The 16,657-nt window shown below is 43.7% G+C and overlaps 2 protein-coding genes across 6 annotated transcripts in view; one reads left to right on the forward strand and one right to left on the reverse strand.

The window, feature by feature from the left end:
• Positions 1 to 2: 2 nt before the first annotated feature.
• On the reverse strand, positions 3 to 15,422 carry MZT1 (mitotic spindle organizing protein 1). Its single transcript, XM_075852330.1, has 3 exons — positions 15,209 to 15,422; positions 12,143 to 12,288; positions 3 to 2,222 (listed from the first exon to the last, which is right to left on the reverse strand). The coding sequence occupies exons 1-3, from the start codon at positions 15,255 to 15,257 to the stop codon at positions 2,199 to 2,201; spliced, it is 219 nt and encodes a 72-aa protein (XP_075708445.1). The 5' UTR covers positions 15,258 to 15,422; the 3' UTR covers positions 3 to 2,198.
• Positions 15,272 to 16,657, forward strand: part of BORA (BORA aurora kinase A activator) — a 45,141-nt gene continuing 43,755 nt past the window's right edge. The window contains exons 1-2 of one of the 5 annotated variants that reach the window (XM_075852326.1): positions 15,272 to 15,599; positions 16,305 to 16,489. In XM_075852326.1, the coding sequence (XP_075708441.1) occupies positions 16,346 to 16,489 (144 nt within the window). In that variant the 5' untranslated portion in view covers positions 15,272 to 15,599; positions 16,305 to 16,345. The other 4 variants (XM_075852327.1, XM_075852325.1, XM_075852329.1 and 1 more) reach the window with 4 other exon arrangements.

Here is a 16,657-nt window from a genome sequence, read left to right on the forward strand (position 1 = left end):
AATGGGAACCGGTCAGGTAATTTTAACCCCTTGAACCATCACCATACAGTAATACAGGACCTGACAATATTTCCAAACATTCCCCTGTATTTTTTTTTCAGATGCAGCAAAATTTATAAAATCAACTTTTAAATGGTGCACGACACATTAATTACCCATTAAAGGGTCATGGGGCAGTGCCACTATCCTGAAGAGTAACATAGACCTTCCTCCAAACCCACCTTTCAAAGTTTGATTGACATCCCCTGGCTGTTATACATCACTACCAGTCTCCTCCAACTTTCTCGGATGCGACACTACTTGGGCATAGGGATGTCACGATACCAATACTTTGTGCAGTTTTGCGATTTCGATACCAAAACAATACTTTGCCAACAGTAATAAAGAAAAAATAATAATTCTTCCATTTTCTGATGTGAGGCGCGAGGTGTTATTGAATTTTGAATGTGCCTCACATTAATAGTAATTAACCCCATCAGGTTTCTCATTCATAATAGGTTAATGTGTGAGGTACATAATGGGGTTAATTACTATTAATGTGAGGAACATGGAGATCAAATTCATCACACCTCGTGCCCCACAATGATAAGTGAAAGAAAGCCGTTTTTATTTTATTTTTTTTACAGCGTACACATTATAAATTCCGCAAAACAATTGTTGTGCAGGTTATCACGGCCGCGCCAATACCAAATGTGTATATTTTATGTATTGTACTTTTTTTTAATGTTTATTGTAAAAATATTGTGTATTTTTTAATTTAATATTACTTTATGGTTTTACGTTAATTTTAAACTTTAATGTACTGGCATATATCTATATGCCAGTACATTAGCCTGTGTACGGATAGTACAAAGGCAGTTGTTAGGACATACCTCAGAATGCCCCAACAGGAAATATGGTAAGACAGCCCTGGGGTCCTTCAATGGACCCTGGGCTGTCTGCCCATATATGGTATTTTCCACAATCGCATAACAGGAATTCCCTGTGACGCGATCCAAAGGGCATCCCCCCTTCTCATTTTCCCCTGAACGATGCAGTCAGCTTTGATCGCAGCATTCACGGGAATAACGTCAGAGATGAGAGGTTTCGCTCATCTCCGCCAGCGGGGCTGTGTAATACAGCCATTGCCCCTCTCCTGACAGGAAGTGTGCACGCGGTCAGCATGAGGTGATGCGGCCGGTGCTGCACTAATGAGCGGGTGTTTTACAGCGCGCCCAAAATGTTCTGTCTTCAGTGCCGGCGCCCATTAGTACAGCGCCGGCACAATCACCTCATCCTGACGGCGCGCACTTGTCAGGACTCAGGAGCGGGGCAATGGCTGTATTACACAGACGCAGCCCCGCTCTCATACATTCATGTGTTACAATACTGAGCTGTGCAGCGGCACAGCTTAATATCAAAATACCAGTATCGAACCGTTTGGGGATGCACAGTATCGAAGTTTCGATGCATCGTGCATACCTACTTGGGCATGCACCGTGCAGGGAGGTGTATTCTGCCCGGCTGCACCGCGCATGCCAGTACAAGTAAACGGCGCTTCCGCAAGAGTTGGAGGAGGCCGCTAGTGATGTAGAACATCCAGGAGGATGTCAATCAAAATCTGGGGGGCACCATTTAAATTTTCGCCTACGGCAGCAGAAAAGTTAGAGTCAGCCCTGGTATCAAAACCACATTTATTACACAAAACATTATACAGATCACGTGTTTCTTTCATATTAGGAATTAAAACAATAGTGTACATTAATTGTGACAATTTAGATTTGCACAGATAATTACTATAGTTAGGAAAACAATTTTTAGGCGGGGCTTAAACTTTGCAGTTTGATGCAGCTCAAAGGCGTACGAATACTACAGTGAAAAATGTGCGGCAAAACAACAGCAATTTTTGTTAATGCACCAGTTGTAAGAAATCACATTCAGTTTTCCGCAATGGAGTAAAAAAAACACAGCAAAAAACAAAGTCTGCACCCAGCCTATTATCCTTCATTACTAAACGTCTACCAACAAAGGGTATAAATGAAAGCTTCCACAATTTAAAACAACACACAAATGTGTAACAGAAAAAAGGCTGAGGCATAACAATTTAAACAGGCTTAAAATGACAAGTCTAAACATCGTTGTGCATAGACCGGAGATAATAAATAATACTCTTCTTGTATAGCTTCATCCATCCACAAAATAAATCTATTTTCCCACACTTAACTCGGCACGCTTTCTGACACCTATGCAGACGTAAAAAAGAAAGAAAATAGGTATCAATTTCAGCTAAAATCGCAGAAACGACAAATAAAAATAAGTCACAAACAATTACATTTTATATGTAAATAAATAATTTAACAAATATGTGAAAATATAAAATCGGTTCTTTTAGCATCCTATAAGTGCTATTAGTTCTCAGACTAACTTGCCTTGTAGTGTGCTACAGAGGATTGTTTGTATGAAAAATGCCAGTTAGGGAGGCCTGATGCCATGACAAAAAAAATAGGGCTATGTTCACACCTGCCTGATTTGCCATGGGCAAATCCGACACGTGTTTATTATAGGATCCGCAGGAGAAATTTGTGGCTAATCTTAGATTTTTACCGGATGTGCAGTTTGATGTGCCGCTGATCGGCACGTGGATTAGCCCCATTCATTAGTGCTAATCCTCATGTGGAAATCCTATGGTTTTTCCATGCGGAATTCTCAGGAATAAGTAGAATTACATTTTCTGCAGCATGCGGAAGGGGTTGTGGAAACCTTAGTCACATGCATTGGATGATGACTGTTGTTGGATTTGAAGCAGATTTTTGCACAAAATCCATGTCAAATCTGGCAGGTGTGAATGGGGCTCAATAATGTGTTATCACATTTTAAAGGGGTACTCTGCTTTAGTTAACCTCTTCATATTCTCTTAAAGAATACCGGCCTCCCTCTATCAGCCACAGTGGAAAGGCGCTGCAAAGAGCTAAGATGGAGAATCTGGCTTGTCCATACGTTACATTGGTAGCCATCAGATTTAAATGGGAGCCATGTAATGCTTAGATGGAAATAGCTCTTTAACCCCTTCCCGCTCCTTGACGTACTATTACGTCATGGCAGCTGTATCGTTCGCGCTCCATGCCGTAATAGTACGTCTCGGGAGTAACGGCCGTTTCGGCCGTCCTCCCAACACATACAGGAGCTGTGACGCTGCTGTCTTGTTCAGCAGCTGTCACAGCTCCTACAGCGGGGACCGATCGCTGTGTCCCCGCTGATTAACCCCTTAAAAGCCGCGTTCTATAGAGATCGCGGCTTTTTAGGGGTTAAGCTGCCATCGCCGGCCTGCTACGCGATAGCGGCAGGCGATGGTGACTATGGCAACCGGACACCAAACAATGGCGTCCGGCTATGCCATAGACGGAAGCCTAGTGGGTCCTGACAACGTCAGGACCCACTATGCTTGCTGTCAGTGAGTAGCTGACAGTTCTAATACACTGCACTACGCATGTAGTGCAGTGTATTAGAATAGCGATCAGGGCCTCCTGCCCTCATGTCCCCTAGTGGGACAAAGTAATAAAGTTAAAAAAAAAGTTAAAAAAAATGATGTGTAAAAATAAGAAAATAAAAGTTTTAAAAGTATTAAAAGTAAAAATCCCCCTTTTTCCCTTATCAGTCCTTTATTATTAATAAAAATATATAAACAAATAAACTATACATAATTGGTATCGCCGCGTCCGTAACGGCCTGAACTACAAAATTATTTCATTATTTATCCCGCACGGTGAACGCCGGAAAATAAAATAATAATAAACCGAACCACAATCACAATTCTTTGGTCACTTCACCTCCCAAAAAATGGAATAAAAAGAGATCAAAAAGTCGCATGTACCTAAAAATGGTCCTGATCGAAACTACAGTTCGTTACGCAAAAAATAAGTCCTCGCACGGCTTTTTTGATTGAAAAATAAAAAAGTTCTGGCTCTTAGGCGGGATTCACACGACCGGGTCGGGTCCGAGCCCGAGTGCCGGCCGGTAAAATCGGCCATTCTGCCCGGCCGGTTTGCATAAAGTTATGCATCCGTGCCGGGCCGGGCAGATCCGGACAGTGACATCAGCGGCAACTCCTGAAGGGGAATCCCCATGTGTTCGGGGATTCCGCTTCAGGAGTTTCCCCTGATGTCACTGCCCAGATATGGACAGAGACATCAAGCGCTCTGTCCAGGAGCGGAATCCCCGAACACACGGGGATTCCGCTCCTTCAAGGAGATAAAGTGCGGCTAGCACATAGCAGAGCGGGGAGATACCTCCCCGCTCTGCTATAGTGGCGTCGCTGCAGTAGTAGCAGCCGCAGCAGCAGCAGCTGCTGCTACTACTACTAGCGGCGCCATCTAAGGTGTCGCCGAGCCAGGGTGCTTTTAACAAGCAGGGGAAGGGAGCCAGCGCAGCGCTCCCTCCACCTGCTGTACACCCCGGCCCTGCAACACAGTGTGCAGCGATGCCATTCGTCAGAATGGCATCAACTCCTCCTCCTCACATGCACTCTGCGCTGTGAGGAGGAGGAGATAGAGCGCAAGCAACGGGAAACCCGGCCATCACTCGGAACACATTCCGGTGATGGCCGTGTAATACCCGGCCCCATAGACTTCTATGGGAGCCGGGCGGCCGGGTGCCCGGGCAAAGATAGAGCATGTCCTATTTTTTGACGGCCGGATTTCCCGGCCGTCAAAAAATCGGTCGTGTGAATAGCCCCATTAGGGGTCTATCATTCCTAATGCAGCCGGGTGCCGGCCGATTTATGAACGGCCGGCACCCGGACGGGAAACCCTGCCGTGTGAATGAGGCCTTAGAATAAGGTAACACAAAAAGTGAATGATTGTTTACAAAACGTATTTTATTGTGCAAACGCCATAAGACATAAAAAAAACTATAAACATCTGGTATCGCCGTAATCGTATCGCCCCGCAGAATAAAGTGAATATGTCATTTATAGCGCACGGTAAACGCTGTAAAAAAAAAAAAATCGTACAATTGCTGTTTATTAGTCACCACGCCACCTAAAAATAGAATAAAAACTGATCAAAAAGCCGCATGCATGACATGAAAACTACAATGGATTCCTCAAGGGGTCTAGTTTCCAAATTGGGGTCACTTTTGGGGGGTTCCCAATGTTTTGGCACCACAAGACCTCTTCAAACCGGACATGGTGCCTAATAAAAAAGAGGCTTCAAAATCCACTAGGTGCGCCTTTGCTTCTGAGGCCGGTGCTTCAGTCCATTACCGCCCGAGGGCCACATGTGGGATATTTCTCAAAACTGCAGAATCTGGGCAATACGTATTAAGTTGCGTTTCACTGATAAATCCTTTTGTGTTATAAAAAAAATGGTATAAAGAGGATTTTCTGACAAAAAAAAAATTTACATTTCACCTCTACTTTGCTCTAAATTTTTGTGAAACACCTAAAGAGTTCATAAACTTTCTAAATGCTGTTGTGAATACTTTGAGGGGTCTAGTTTCTAAAATGGGGTATTTGATAGGGGTTTCTAATATATGGGCCCCTCAAAGCAACTTCAGAACTGAACTGGAACCTAAAAAAATAAATAAATGAGGCAATACTTCGCTTCTTACATTATACTGATAATGAGCCGTGCCCACCCCGAGATGACCCCAGTTTTGACCGTTTGTCTAAACGGAGACCCCTATTAGACCGTTCCAGTGCCCGGTTTTCCCAAGCATACACCCCCGAGAAGTGTATTTCTATTGAGGAGTCCCTGGTACATTTTAAAGGGAGGGTTCAATTCCGCGAGTACCTGCCGGGTAAGAGGGCAAGGTATGGCGTGAAGATGTATAAGCTGTGAGAGTGCATCAGGGTATACCTACAGGTTTAGGATATATGAAGGAAAGGCCACCCCCAAACCAGACTGCATCCTGGACTACAATAGGTACATGGGAGGGATGGACTTGTAAGATCAAGCCCTGAAGCCCTACAGCGCCATGCGGTGTGGTATAAGAAGCTGGCCGTGCACATTATACAGATGGCATTGTACAATGCGTACATGCTACATTGATGTGCAGGCCAGACGGGAACTTTCCTGGAATTTCAAGAGGTGATTATCAAGAACCTAATCTTTAGGGACCAAGAAGGGGGGGCACCCAGTACTTCTGGAAGCGAGCCCACACGCATCATACCAGGGCAACACTTTCCAGGAGAAGTTCCCCAAACTGGCAAGAAGGGAAAAAGTCAAAAGAGGTGCAAAGTCTGCTATAAGAGGGCGATAATGGATGACACAATATATCAATGTGACACGTGTCCCGAATAACCAGAGCTCTGTATGAAAGGGTTTTAAAATTTATCATACATCCCTTGGTTTATAATTTACCCCAATTTTACTTACCCTGATGCACTCCGCACAGCTTATCCCCCCTCGTCTTTCCCCTCTGGGCCCTGCTGTGTGTCCAGGCAACTGATAACAGCCACATGTAGGGTATTGCCATACCCGGGAGAACCCACATTACAGTTTATGGGGTGTAGGTCTCCGGTCAAAATGCTCACTACACCTCTAGATGAATGCCTTAAGGGTGTAGTTTTTAAAACGGGGTCACTTCTTGCGGGTTTCAACTGTACTGGTACCTCAGGGGCTTCTGCATACATGACTTCGCACTAGAAAATCCCCAGTAGGCCAAATGGTGGTCCTTTCCTTCTGAGCCCTCCCATGGGCCCAAACGGCAGTTTATCACAACAAATGGGGTATTGCGGCACTCAGAACAAATTGCGCAACAGAATGGGGTATTTTGTTTCTTGTGAAAATAAGAAATTTTCAGCCAAAACTACATATTATTTGAAAAAAATAATTTTGTTTTCATTCCCAGCCCAATTCAAATAAGTTCTGTGAAGAAACTATGGAGTCTAAATGGTCACATTACCCATAAATGAATTCCTTGAGGGGTGTAGTTTCCAAAATGGGGTCACTTCTGGTGGGTTTCCATTGCTTTGATACCTCTGGGGCTCTGCAAATGCGACATGGCACACGAAAACCAAACCAGCAAAATCTGTACTCCAAAGAACACACAGCGCTCCTTCCCTTCTGAGGCCTCCCATGGGCCCAAACGGCAGTTTATTGCCACAAATGGGGTATTGATGCACTCAGGAGAAATTGGGCAACAAAATTGAGTATTTTGTTCCCTGTGAAAATAAGAAATTTTGGTAAAAAATTACATCTTATTGGAAAAAATGTCATTTTTTTAATGTCACAGCCCAATTGAAATAGGTGCTGTGAAAAAACTGTGTGGTCAAAATGCTAACAACAACCATAAATTAATTCCTTGAGGGGTGTAGTTTCCAAAATGGGGTCACTTTTGGTGGGTTTCCATTGCTTTGATACCTCTGAGGCTCTGCAAATGCGACATGGCACCCGAAAACCAATCCAACAAAATCTGGACTCCAACAAACATATAGCGCTCCTTTCCTTCTGAGCCCTCCCATGGGCCCAAACGGCAGTTTATCACCACAAATGGGGTATTGCCACACTAAGGACAAATTGGGCAACAAAATGGGGTATTTTGTTCCCTGTGAAAATAAGAAATTTTGATCACAAATGACATCTTATTGGAAAAAATGTCATTTTTTTCATTTCAGAGCCCAATTCAAATACGTGCTGTGAAAAAACTGTGTGGTCAAAATGGTAACAACAACCCTAAATGAATTCCTTGAGGGGTGTAGTTTCCAAAATGGGGTCACTTTTGGGGGATTCCTACTGTTTTGACACCTCAACACCTCTTCAAACCTGGCATGCTGCCTAAAATATATTCTAATAAAAAAAGAGGACTCAAAATGCACTAGGTGCTTCTTTGCTTCTAGGGCTTGTGTTTTAGTCCACGAGCGCAGTAGGGCCACATGTGGGACATTTCTAAAAACTGCAGAATCTGGACAATACATATTTAGTAGTGTTTCTCTGGTAAAACCTTCTGTGTTACAGAAAAAAAAATGAATAAAATTGAAATTCAGCAAGAAAAATGAAATTTGCAAATTTCACCTCCACTTTGCTTTAATTCCTGTGAAATGCCTGAAGGGTTAAAAAACTTTCTAAATGCTGTTTTGAATACTTTGAGGGGTCTAGTTTTTAAAATGGGGTGTTTTATCAGGGTTTCTAATACATAGGCCTCACAAATCCACTTCAGAACTGAAGAGGTACCTTAAAAAAAAGGCTTTTGAAATTTTCTTAAAAATATGAGAAATTGCTGTTTATGTTCTAAGCCTTGTAACGTCCAAGAAAAATAAAAGAATGTTCAAAAAACGATGCCATATGGGAAATGTGAACTAGTAACTATTTTGGGTGGTATAACCGTCTGTTTTACAAGCAGATGCATTTAAATTCTGAAAAATGCAATTTTTTCAAAATTTTCTCTACATTTTGCAATTTTTCACCAATAAACACTGAATATATCGACCAAATTTTACCACGAACATGAAGCCCAATGTGTCACGAGAAAACAATCTCAGAATCGCTTGGGTAGCTTTAAGCATTCCGACGTTATTACCACATAAAGTGAAATATGTCAGATTTGAAAAATGGGCTCTGAGCCTTAAGGCCAAAACTAGGCTGCGTCCTTAAGGGGTTAAAGATCTATATCCATGGGATAGAGTGTGTGTGTGTGTGTGTGTGTGTGTGTGTGTGTGTGTGTGTGTGTGTGTGTGTGTGTGTGTGTGTGTGTGTGTGTGTGTGTGTGTGTGTGTGTGTGTGTGTGTGTGTGTGTGTGTGTGTGTGTGTGTGTTTTATTGGCAGCCACTGGCCGCTTACCAGGCTACACGGGGGTTGGCTGATCCACATCCATCAGACATTTATGGCATATCCTAAACTCTTTAACTGCTCCTTTTTGCAATAAAAATGAAGACTAGCCGACCGCTTCCTCAGCTGATCGTGGAGAGTCCGGTGATCAGTTTATCTTCGGCGGACATTTCAAACATCATTCACGGGCTACCTCCTCTAAAATATAAAGACTTCACATAGGACTGTTTACATTAACTTCAAACTTTGTATTGCAGATTTATATCGGTCTGCATGACAGTTCCTTCTCTAAAGAGTGGGTGTCCCTTTGGTACTAGACCCTGGGGCTGAAAAGTGTGAAAATCTACAAAATGGCACTAGGTGTCTCCCTTCCTGTAATCTGCTGTCCACCCCCATTGTCAAGCTAAATCTGTCTGTAGTTACAGAGCAGAGGGGAAGGACTACATGAAGTAGGGGTGTGCCAATAGAAGTCTATGAAGAGGGGAAAGGGAACAGGAGGAGAGACAGGCACTGCCCATAGAAGTCTAGGGAGGGGGGAGCAGGGAGAAAGACAGACACTGCGTCTAGAAGTCTATAGTAAGGAGAGAGAAGGAGGAGGAAGCAGAGTGAAATACACAGACACGCTGCTCAAAATACAAAAAGTCTATGGAGAGTTAGAATCAGGAGCAGAGTGAGACACAGACGTGCTACAGATGCTGGTAAGATTTATATGTCACCTCAGTGCTAGAATTTGTGATAGAGATAGGAAAGCAGGATTGTATTCTTTTAGGTGTGCAGTGTATAGAAGACATGATAACGGTTAGGCTCCACCCACTAGCTCAGGGAAAACTGAGAACTAGAGATAGAGCCTGCAGTGGGGAAAACTGCTAAATAATGCAGAATTCAAGTCATATAATGGCCAGAACGTCTTATTCCGACATATTATAGCTTATTCTGAAAAGTTTTGGTAAAGTTTCAGTTAAGGTTTTTTTTCTTTTTTTTTTACAAGATTTGAATCCTGGGGAATTGTGTGCATTCAACTTTGAGGCAAAAGTTTGGGGAAAAGTACTTTCCTGTTTCACCATGAGAAGGTTTGGTATAGTGCTTGACCAGCTTGCAGTGTCCTGAAATCGAACCCTGTGAAACTAACTAGAATGCTGACTGGAAGCATGGCCGTTCCATCATACTCTAGCTGAATGGACATAATTGCCCAGGACTATGGTCTAAAAGTCTTCATCTAGAAGAGTGAGGCTGGGTTCCCACGCAGCGAAGACGCTGCGAAATTTTCACAACGGAATGGTGTGCGGAAACTCCGCAGCGTTTACAGTAGCAGCAAAGTGAATGAGATTTTGAAAACCTCATGCACAGACTGCGGGAAAAAAAACGCAGCGTAAACGTTAATAACTTGACCTGCGGTGTGCGTAATTTAATTCCACAGCATGTCAATTTTGCTGTGTTTTTGTTGTTTTTCCATATTGTATTCAATGGGGATGCAAAACCCCCGAACAGAAAGCCAAGTGTTGAGACAACAATGGAAAAAAAAAACAAAAAAAAAAAACACTTACCCAGAACAACCTCAATCTTCCTGGGGTCCGGCCTCCTGGGATGATGATGCATCCCATGTGACCGCTGCAGCCAATCACATGCTGCAGCTTCACATGGCCTGAAAAGTCATCCAGGGAGGCCGGAGGGGATGTCTGAGGAGGGAGGGGGTAAGTATGTGCGCTTAATTACACACCGGAATTTGTCAAAAAATAAATAAATCGCAATCTGGTGATTTTTAGGACGGAGTGTCCTGCGGGTCCTAGGACGGATACGCTGAGTGGTTTTTACGCAGCGTATCCGCCCCGTGGGAACCCGGCCTGAAGGCTACTATAGGAGCATAGTGAGGACCAGCTCCATATTAACATCGAGCATTTACGTGAAATGTTGAACAACCCATATGGATACAATTATCAAGTTTCCACATACTTTTGCCAAGTAATTCCCACTTTTAAGTGCAGCTAAACGTTCGACAAACTTCTGACATGTCATAGAGACATGTCAGAAGTTTGTATTGGTGGGGGTCCGAGCATGGAGACCGCCACCAATCGCTAGAACAAAGCAGCTGAAGCGCTCGTGTTAGCTCTGAGCTGCTTCGTTTCTGTTCGGCTTTTTCCGGAAAGCCGATGTATGAGCTATTGAGTCCGTACACCAATACATTTATTTCTGGAAAAAGCCGAACAGACACGAAGCGGCTGAGTGCTCACACGAACGCTTCAGCTGCTTCGTTCTAGAGATTGGTGGGGGTCTCCGTGCTCGGACCCTCACCAATACAAACTTCTGACATGTCACTATGACATGTCAGAAGTTTAACAACCGTTTATCTACACTAACACATTCCTAGAGCCATAACGTTTTAATTTTTCCGTCGATTGAGCAGTGTGAGGGCATATTTTTTGCACGGCGGGCTGTATTTTCTATTGGTACTATTTTGGGCTACATGAGACTTTTTGATCACTTTTTATTTCATTTTTTGTGGGATATGAAATGACAAAAAAACAGCGATTCTGGCGGTTTAATTTTTACAGCATTCACCATGCGGGTTAAATAATTGTATATCTTAATAGTTCAGGCTTATACAGACGCAGCGATACCAAAGAATTTTTTTAACTTAATCTTTTTTTTACACTACTAAAAAGTTAGCAAACGTTTATTTTACAGATTTTATTAGTCCCCCTGGGGGACTGGAACCAGCGATCGTTATATCGCTCGTACAATACACGGCAATAATAATGTATTGCCGTATATTGTCATTTTTAAAGGTTTCTGTACTCTAGTCTATGGGGGATGCGTGATAACGCAACCCACACAGCACAGATGCACCTCGGACGTGAAAAATTGATGTTTTTCACGTCCGAGGTTCGCAACGTTCGTGTGAATCAGGCCTTAGATGCTGCAATCGTGATTGATCACAGAATCTAAGGGGTTAAACGGCCGATGCTCCAGGCCGTTAGTCCCAGGTGTCAGCTGTAATACACAGCTGACATCCGCCACATACAGAGCAGGCTCAACGGGTGAGGGCACTCCAAACATCACCCCCCACACCAGGACGTGCTATTACCTCGTGGTGGGGGTAAGGGTTAATGGAAGGGTTGTGTATCCGCATGTATACACCCAGCGTATCAATCCCTGCTGACAGGTGGGAGAGCGCTTCTCACTAGACTCATAACTAGGAGTACTCTGTGTTATATGAGAACTCCTGTTGGCCAAGTGGCACAATATTTTTTGTGCAATTTGGGCTAATAAGAGATCGGTCCTCATTACATAGGGCAGTATAGCTTGATGATACATCCACTTTAAAGTCCTAGAAAATCCATTTAAACTCAGTGTGACTTTGTGCTAGTTATAGATTAGACTTTTATAGCCAGTTCACTTGCCTTTAACGCCTCTGTTGCTCTGCGCAGTTCTTTGATAACTGACGACAAAGCCTCTGGATTGATTCCTTGCTCACACAGTCTTACACAAATTGATAACGTTTCCATATCCAAACCGGTGTTCAGCAGTCTTGAAATTTCAAGCAGCACTGTCAGAAAATTCATAAAAGATCATATTATTCCATTATTTCAAGTCTTCCCATTATTTATATAGTATGGCAACAAATTAGGTGGTTGACAAATCTATTGTGTCAAAAAAAAAAAAGAAGTAGAATAGTAAAAAAAAAAAGAAACTTCTACCGTCCCTCCTAAGAATTCGGCATTCACTGACAGCAGAACTCTCCCCTGGAAACTGAACAATTTTTGGGGAATTATATTCTAATTGAAATACTCGTTCGTGTGACGATTCTCATGGATTTGGCCAAAGGAAAACCGCCACAAAATTTGCATGTTTTACATACGGATTACCCACGGATTTGACCCTTTGCATTGCAAAGGGTGACATCCACAGAGTCAGTATTACATCCAAATCGTAACCAAATCCTTGGCGTAATAACACACCACGTGTGAATCTACCCTTACTACAACCGATCTGTATCCCGAGTAAGTACATACTATGTATGCAAGGAGAAAGGGACCAGAAACTGCAATGGGCCATCCACACGTATAATGCAATTAACCAGGTATACTCAATATAGAGTAAAAAAAAAGAAACAAAAAAAAAAAAAAGGGGACAGATGTGGCACTTTCTAACTGAATTGACTGTTTTTTTTAGTGTTTTTCCAAGACAAACACTGATGGTCCATTGCCCCTGTCCATCAGCAGAGTGAAGAAGTCATTTCGTTACAGCAAGCAGTGTTCTCTTCATTGTATACATAGGCACAACTGCTCGCCTGTAAGGTGGATGTGCCTGGTACCGCCACAATCCTATTCAAGTGAATGGGACTGAGTTAACTATCAGGCAGTGAGACTCATGTGCAGGTTTCTACTTGTGTAACCAACTAAGGGGACATGATGCTCTCTGGAGTGACGCGGCCCCTTTATGCTGTTGATCGGTGGGGTCAAAGAGATTGGACCCCTAAGGATAGATCATCAGTGTTTAAGAAGTGTTCCTAAGAAGTACCACAAATAGGGGAAAAAAAACAACACTCTATAAAAACAGCAGTGTGAAAGTAAGCGGTGATATAAGAAATGCAGACCAGACTTGCTGTGTGACTGTACCAGGTTTCTTTTATTACGGATGAGATAAAGAGGCTGTCACCACATTATAAGTGCTCTATCTTCTATATAATGTGATCGGCGCTGTAGTGTAGATTACAGCAGTGCTTTTTATTTAGAAATCAATTTTGACGGAGTTATGACCTATTTTAGATTTATGCTAATGAGTTTCTTAATGCCTAACTGGGCGTCTTTTACTTTTTGACCAAGTGGGCATTGTGGAGAGAAGTGTATGACGCTGACCAATCAGCGTCATACACTTCTCCCCATTCATGTAATTAGCCCATGGTGATCCTGCGTTGTTCACTATGTGCAGTCACACACACACACACACACACACGTTACTGCAGTGCCCTGACAGTGAATATACATTACCTCCAGCTAGGACGCGATGTCTATTCACAATCCTGACACTTCTGTAGTGTTTGTGTGGGACTTACAGCACAGCGAGATCTCACTGTAAATGACAGGGCACTAATAATGGGGTGACAGCGCCTCTTTAATGGAGGAGGTCTCCAATTATTATTTTTTTATTGTTTGGAGGGCAGGTAAATGGGAGCTATACCACTAGATTTTGTATTATAATAGGGTTTAAAAATTGTCCCGTCTAGTGTACAGGACTTCCCATTTGGCGCAGGCGACATTCTTCAGTATGTCAGTCATGCGGTGGTTAGGGACAGCTGCACACAAACTCTTATGCACTTTAATGCTAGGTCTACACAGAGATTTTGGCAGCGACACAGGTCACATGGCCAAACATTGCAGTGTTGTGCCGCCTGCATTAGTCGCGCTAGCTGCATTGCAATCATAAAAGTGAATGTGGCCACGTTACGACCCGCAGGTTGCCTCAACCACAACACCACAATTACAAGAAAGCCTCCAAGTTTGCATTGCAGCCACATTTACTTTAATCAGAGATGCATCTAGCGCGACACTGCGATCACACAGCAACATTGAGCCATGTGTGGCGGCCAAAGCCACCATGTTGCCCTAGCCTAAGTAGGTTATCCCAGATGGACAATCCCTTCTCCATAGCAATCCTCTTTATATACCAGCTGATCGCTGAGGGTTCAGTGGCAGATATCGCCACGGGAACGAAGTATGGACGACTATGTAACGGTTGCGATGGGTCCATCAGAGTAGGCGCCAACTTATGCAGTGGCACTCTGCTCCCACTAATAGAGTCCCCAAGTGAAGTGACCCCTTCTAACCCATCTATATTAGATATAAGGTTTATCCAGTTTGGACAATCCCCTCACAGTCATTATACACTGTAGCATGAGCTCCGGGAAGTCCTACGTTGATCTCAGCCACCACCATGTAAACGATGTTCTCTCCCAAGTGGGGTCATCAGTAGACCTTCTCAGGGCAGCTGCCACATCATTCTAGCGATTATCAGGCATCACAACAGTCAGACCTGCAGCGATATCCTAGCAATGTCTGTAATAAGTCAACCCCTTTATTCGTTATTCACTCCAAATCTCAATCAGTGAGGGGGAGATACAAAGGGCACCTCTCTCGGGGGATCCAGCCTGTACATGCAATACAAGGACAGAAAATTGATGCTTGTGGGCACCATGTAATCCTTCATTTGCCCTGTGGTGGCACTGCAGGAGAAGGGAGCACTTACTGTCAGGTTACCTATGATCGCTGGGGTTTTGACAGGGAATTCTAATAAAACTAGGATTAGTCTCCACACACATTGCCTAAATAAATAGGTAGAATATTGAAGTAGCAAATCATATAATCCCAAATATTACAAGATTGTATCTCCAGCACTGTCCAATATCATACCACCTATTATAAATATCCAACAGTTCACCAGCCTATGCGACATAACCGTTGACTCACCATCCATGGTCTCCCTCATAGCGCTCATACTGACAGGGGCGCTCGCCATGGTGCCCGCCTAGCAGCCGGATGTGATGTCAGAGCCGTGACGACACGTAACGACGTTGGGGTCTACATGAAGAATGTGAACGGGCTTCAGCATAGGGACCGCCCACAGAAGGCGGGGCTAAACAACTACCGCTGCCATTCTCTCAGAGAACTCTCCAGGAAGGAAGTCCGTGCTTTGCTATGAAGTTTCTATAGAGACAGGGGGCGTGGTTACATTCGAATTTGTTCGGCGGAGCTCAGCTCACTGGTCAACGCTATTACTTTTAAGACTACGCCCCTTCCGTGCTCTGTGATTGGACCACAGTTCAACCTCGCGATTTTGATTGGATCTAAGGAAGGAACGGTAGTAGAGAGTGTGAGCAAGGGAGAAGCGGCGGGGTAAAAAGCGGGAGGGACAAGGAATTGGTTCTGGAAGGTTCGGCCTGGACGGTGTGTTATAAGGATGTTGTAACGGTGGGTAGTAGAGTCTTGCATCTTGCACTGTGCATCCGTATTACACGAGCTTGACGCCATAGTCTCCAGTAATCTAGGGGGAGGGAGGACGAAGCCAATAAAAAGCAGGGTTCTTGTAAGTATTGGTCCAAGCAGCGCATGTCGTAACAAAATAAACCCTCTGCCCTGCGGTTACTGGCCAGTGTGTGCTGAGACTTGTAGTGCCACATCACTTCCCAAGGCTTGTAAATGGTTATATCAATATTCCCATAGACTAAATGCTGAAAGAAATAATTTATAATAGGAATAGATGCTGTGAAATATGAGATGGTAAATTGATCAGCGGCGTCACTGCGACCACCTGGAACAACGTTTCACTCTGTGGCTTTTATTATTGTGTTCACCATTGTCCCAGTATGGTACACGGCGCACAGTACGACGTGTGACAATACGGTGTGGGGCGTAGGTGCATCTTTTTTTTACTCCTAAATTTGCGTCACTTTAAAAATGTGTTGTGTATCCGCGACGATGTACCGTGACACACATTATAACTTCCTGCTATCCGGAATGTCCTGTCCGCACCGATGTTTGACCATTGCTGCTCTTTTATTTTCAGGTTTGCATTAGTTTTTATTATATTCCTGCCTTCCCTTTAAAATGGGTGATGTGCGCGCTCAGTTAACCCCCGAGGCTCCGAACCGTGTCCAAATCCTGAATCCTTTTGAGAGTCCAAACGACTATTGCAGTTTACATGAATCATTTGTTTCCAGCCCGACCGTGTTCAAGCCAAAGTCTTCTGTGGTGAGTAATATATCGATGTCACGGCCAACTAGACACTAGCGCTAAGATTACACTACAGCTAAGGCCAAAGTCCCGACAGGTTTGGGGTTTACGTTTGACAGAACCCGCCGAACATATAGACTAACGTATACAGCTGCTTATGTCGCCAAAAACAAAGTGTATTCCACA

This window comes from Rhinoderma darwinii, chromosome 2 (assembly GCF_050947455.1).
Source record: "Rhinoderma darwinii isolate aRhiDar2 chromosome 2, aRhiDar2.hap1, whole genome shotgun sequence".
Lineage (NCBI taxonomy): Eukaryota > Metazoa > Chordata > Amphibia > Anura > Rhinodermatidae > Rhinoderma > Rhinoderma darwinii.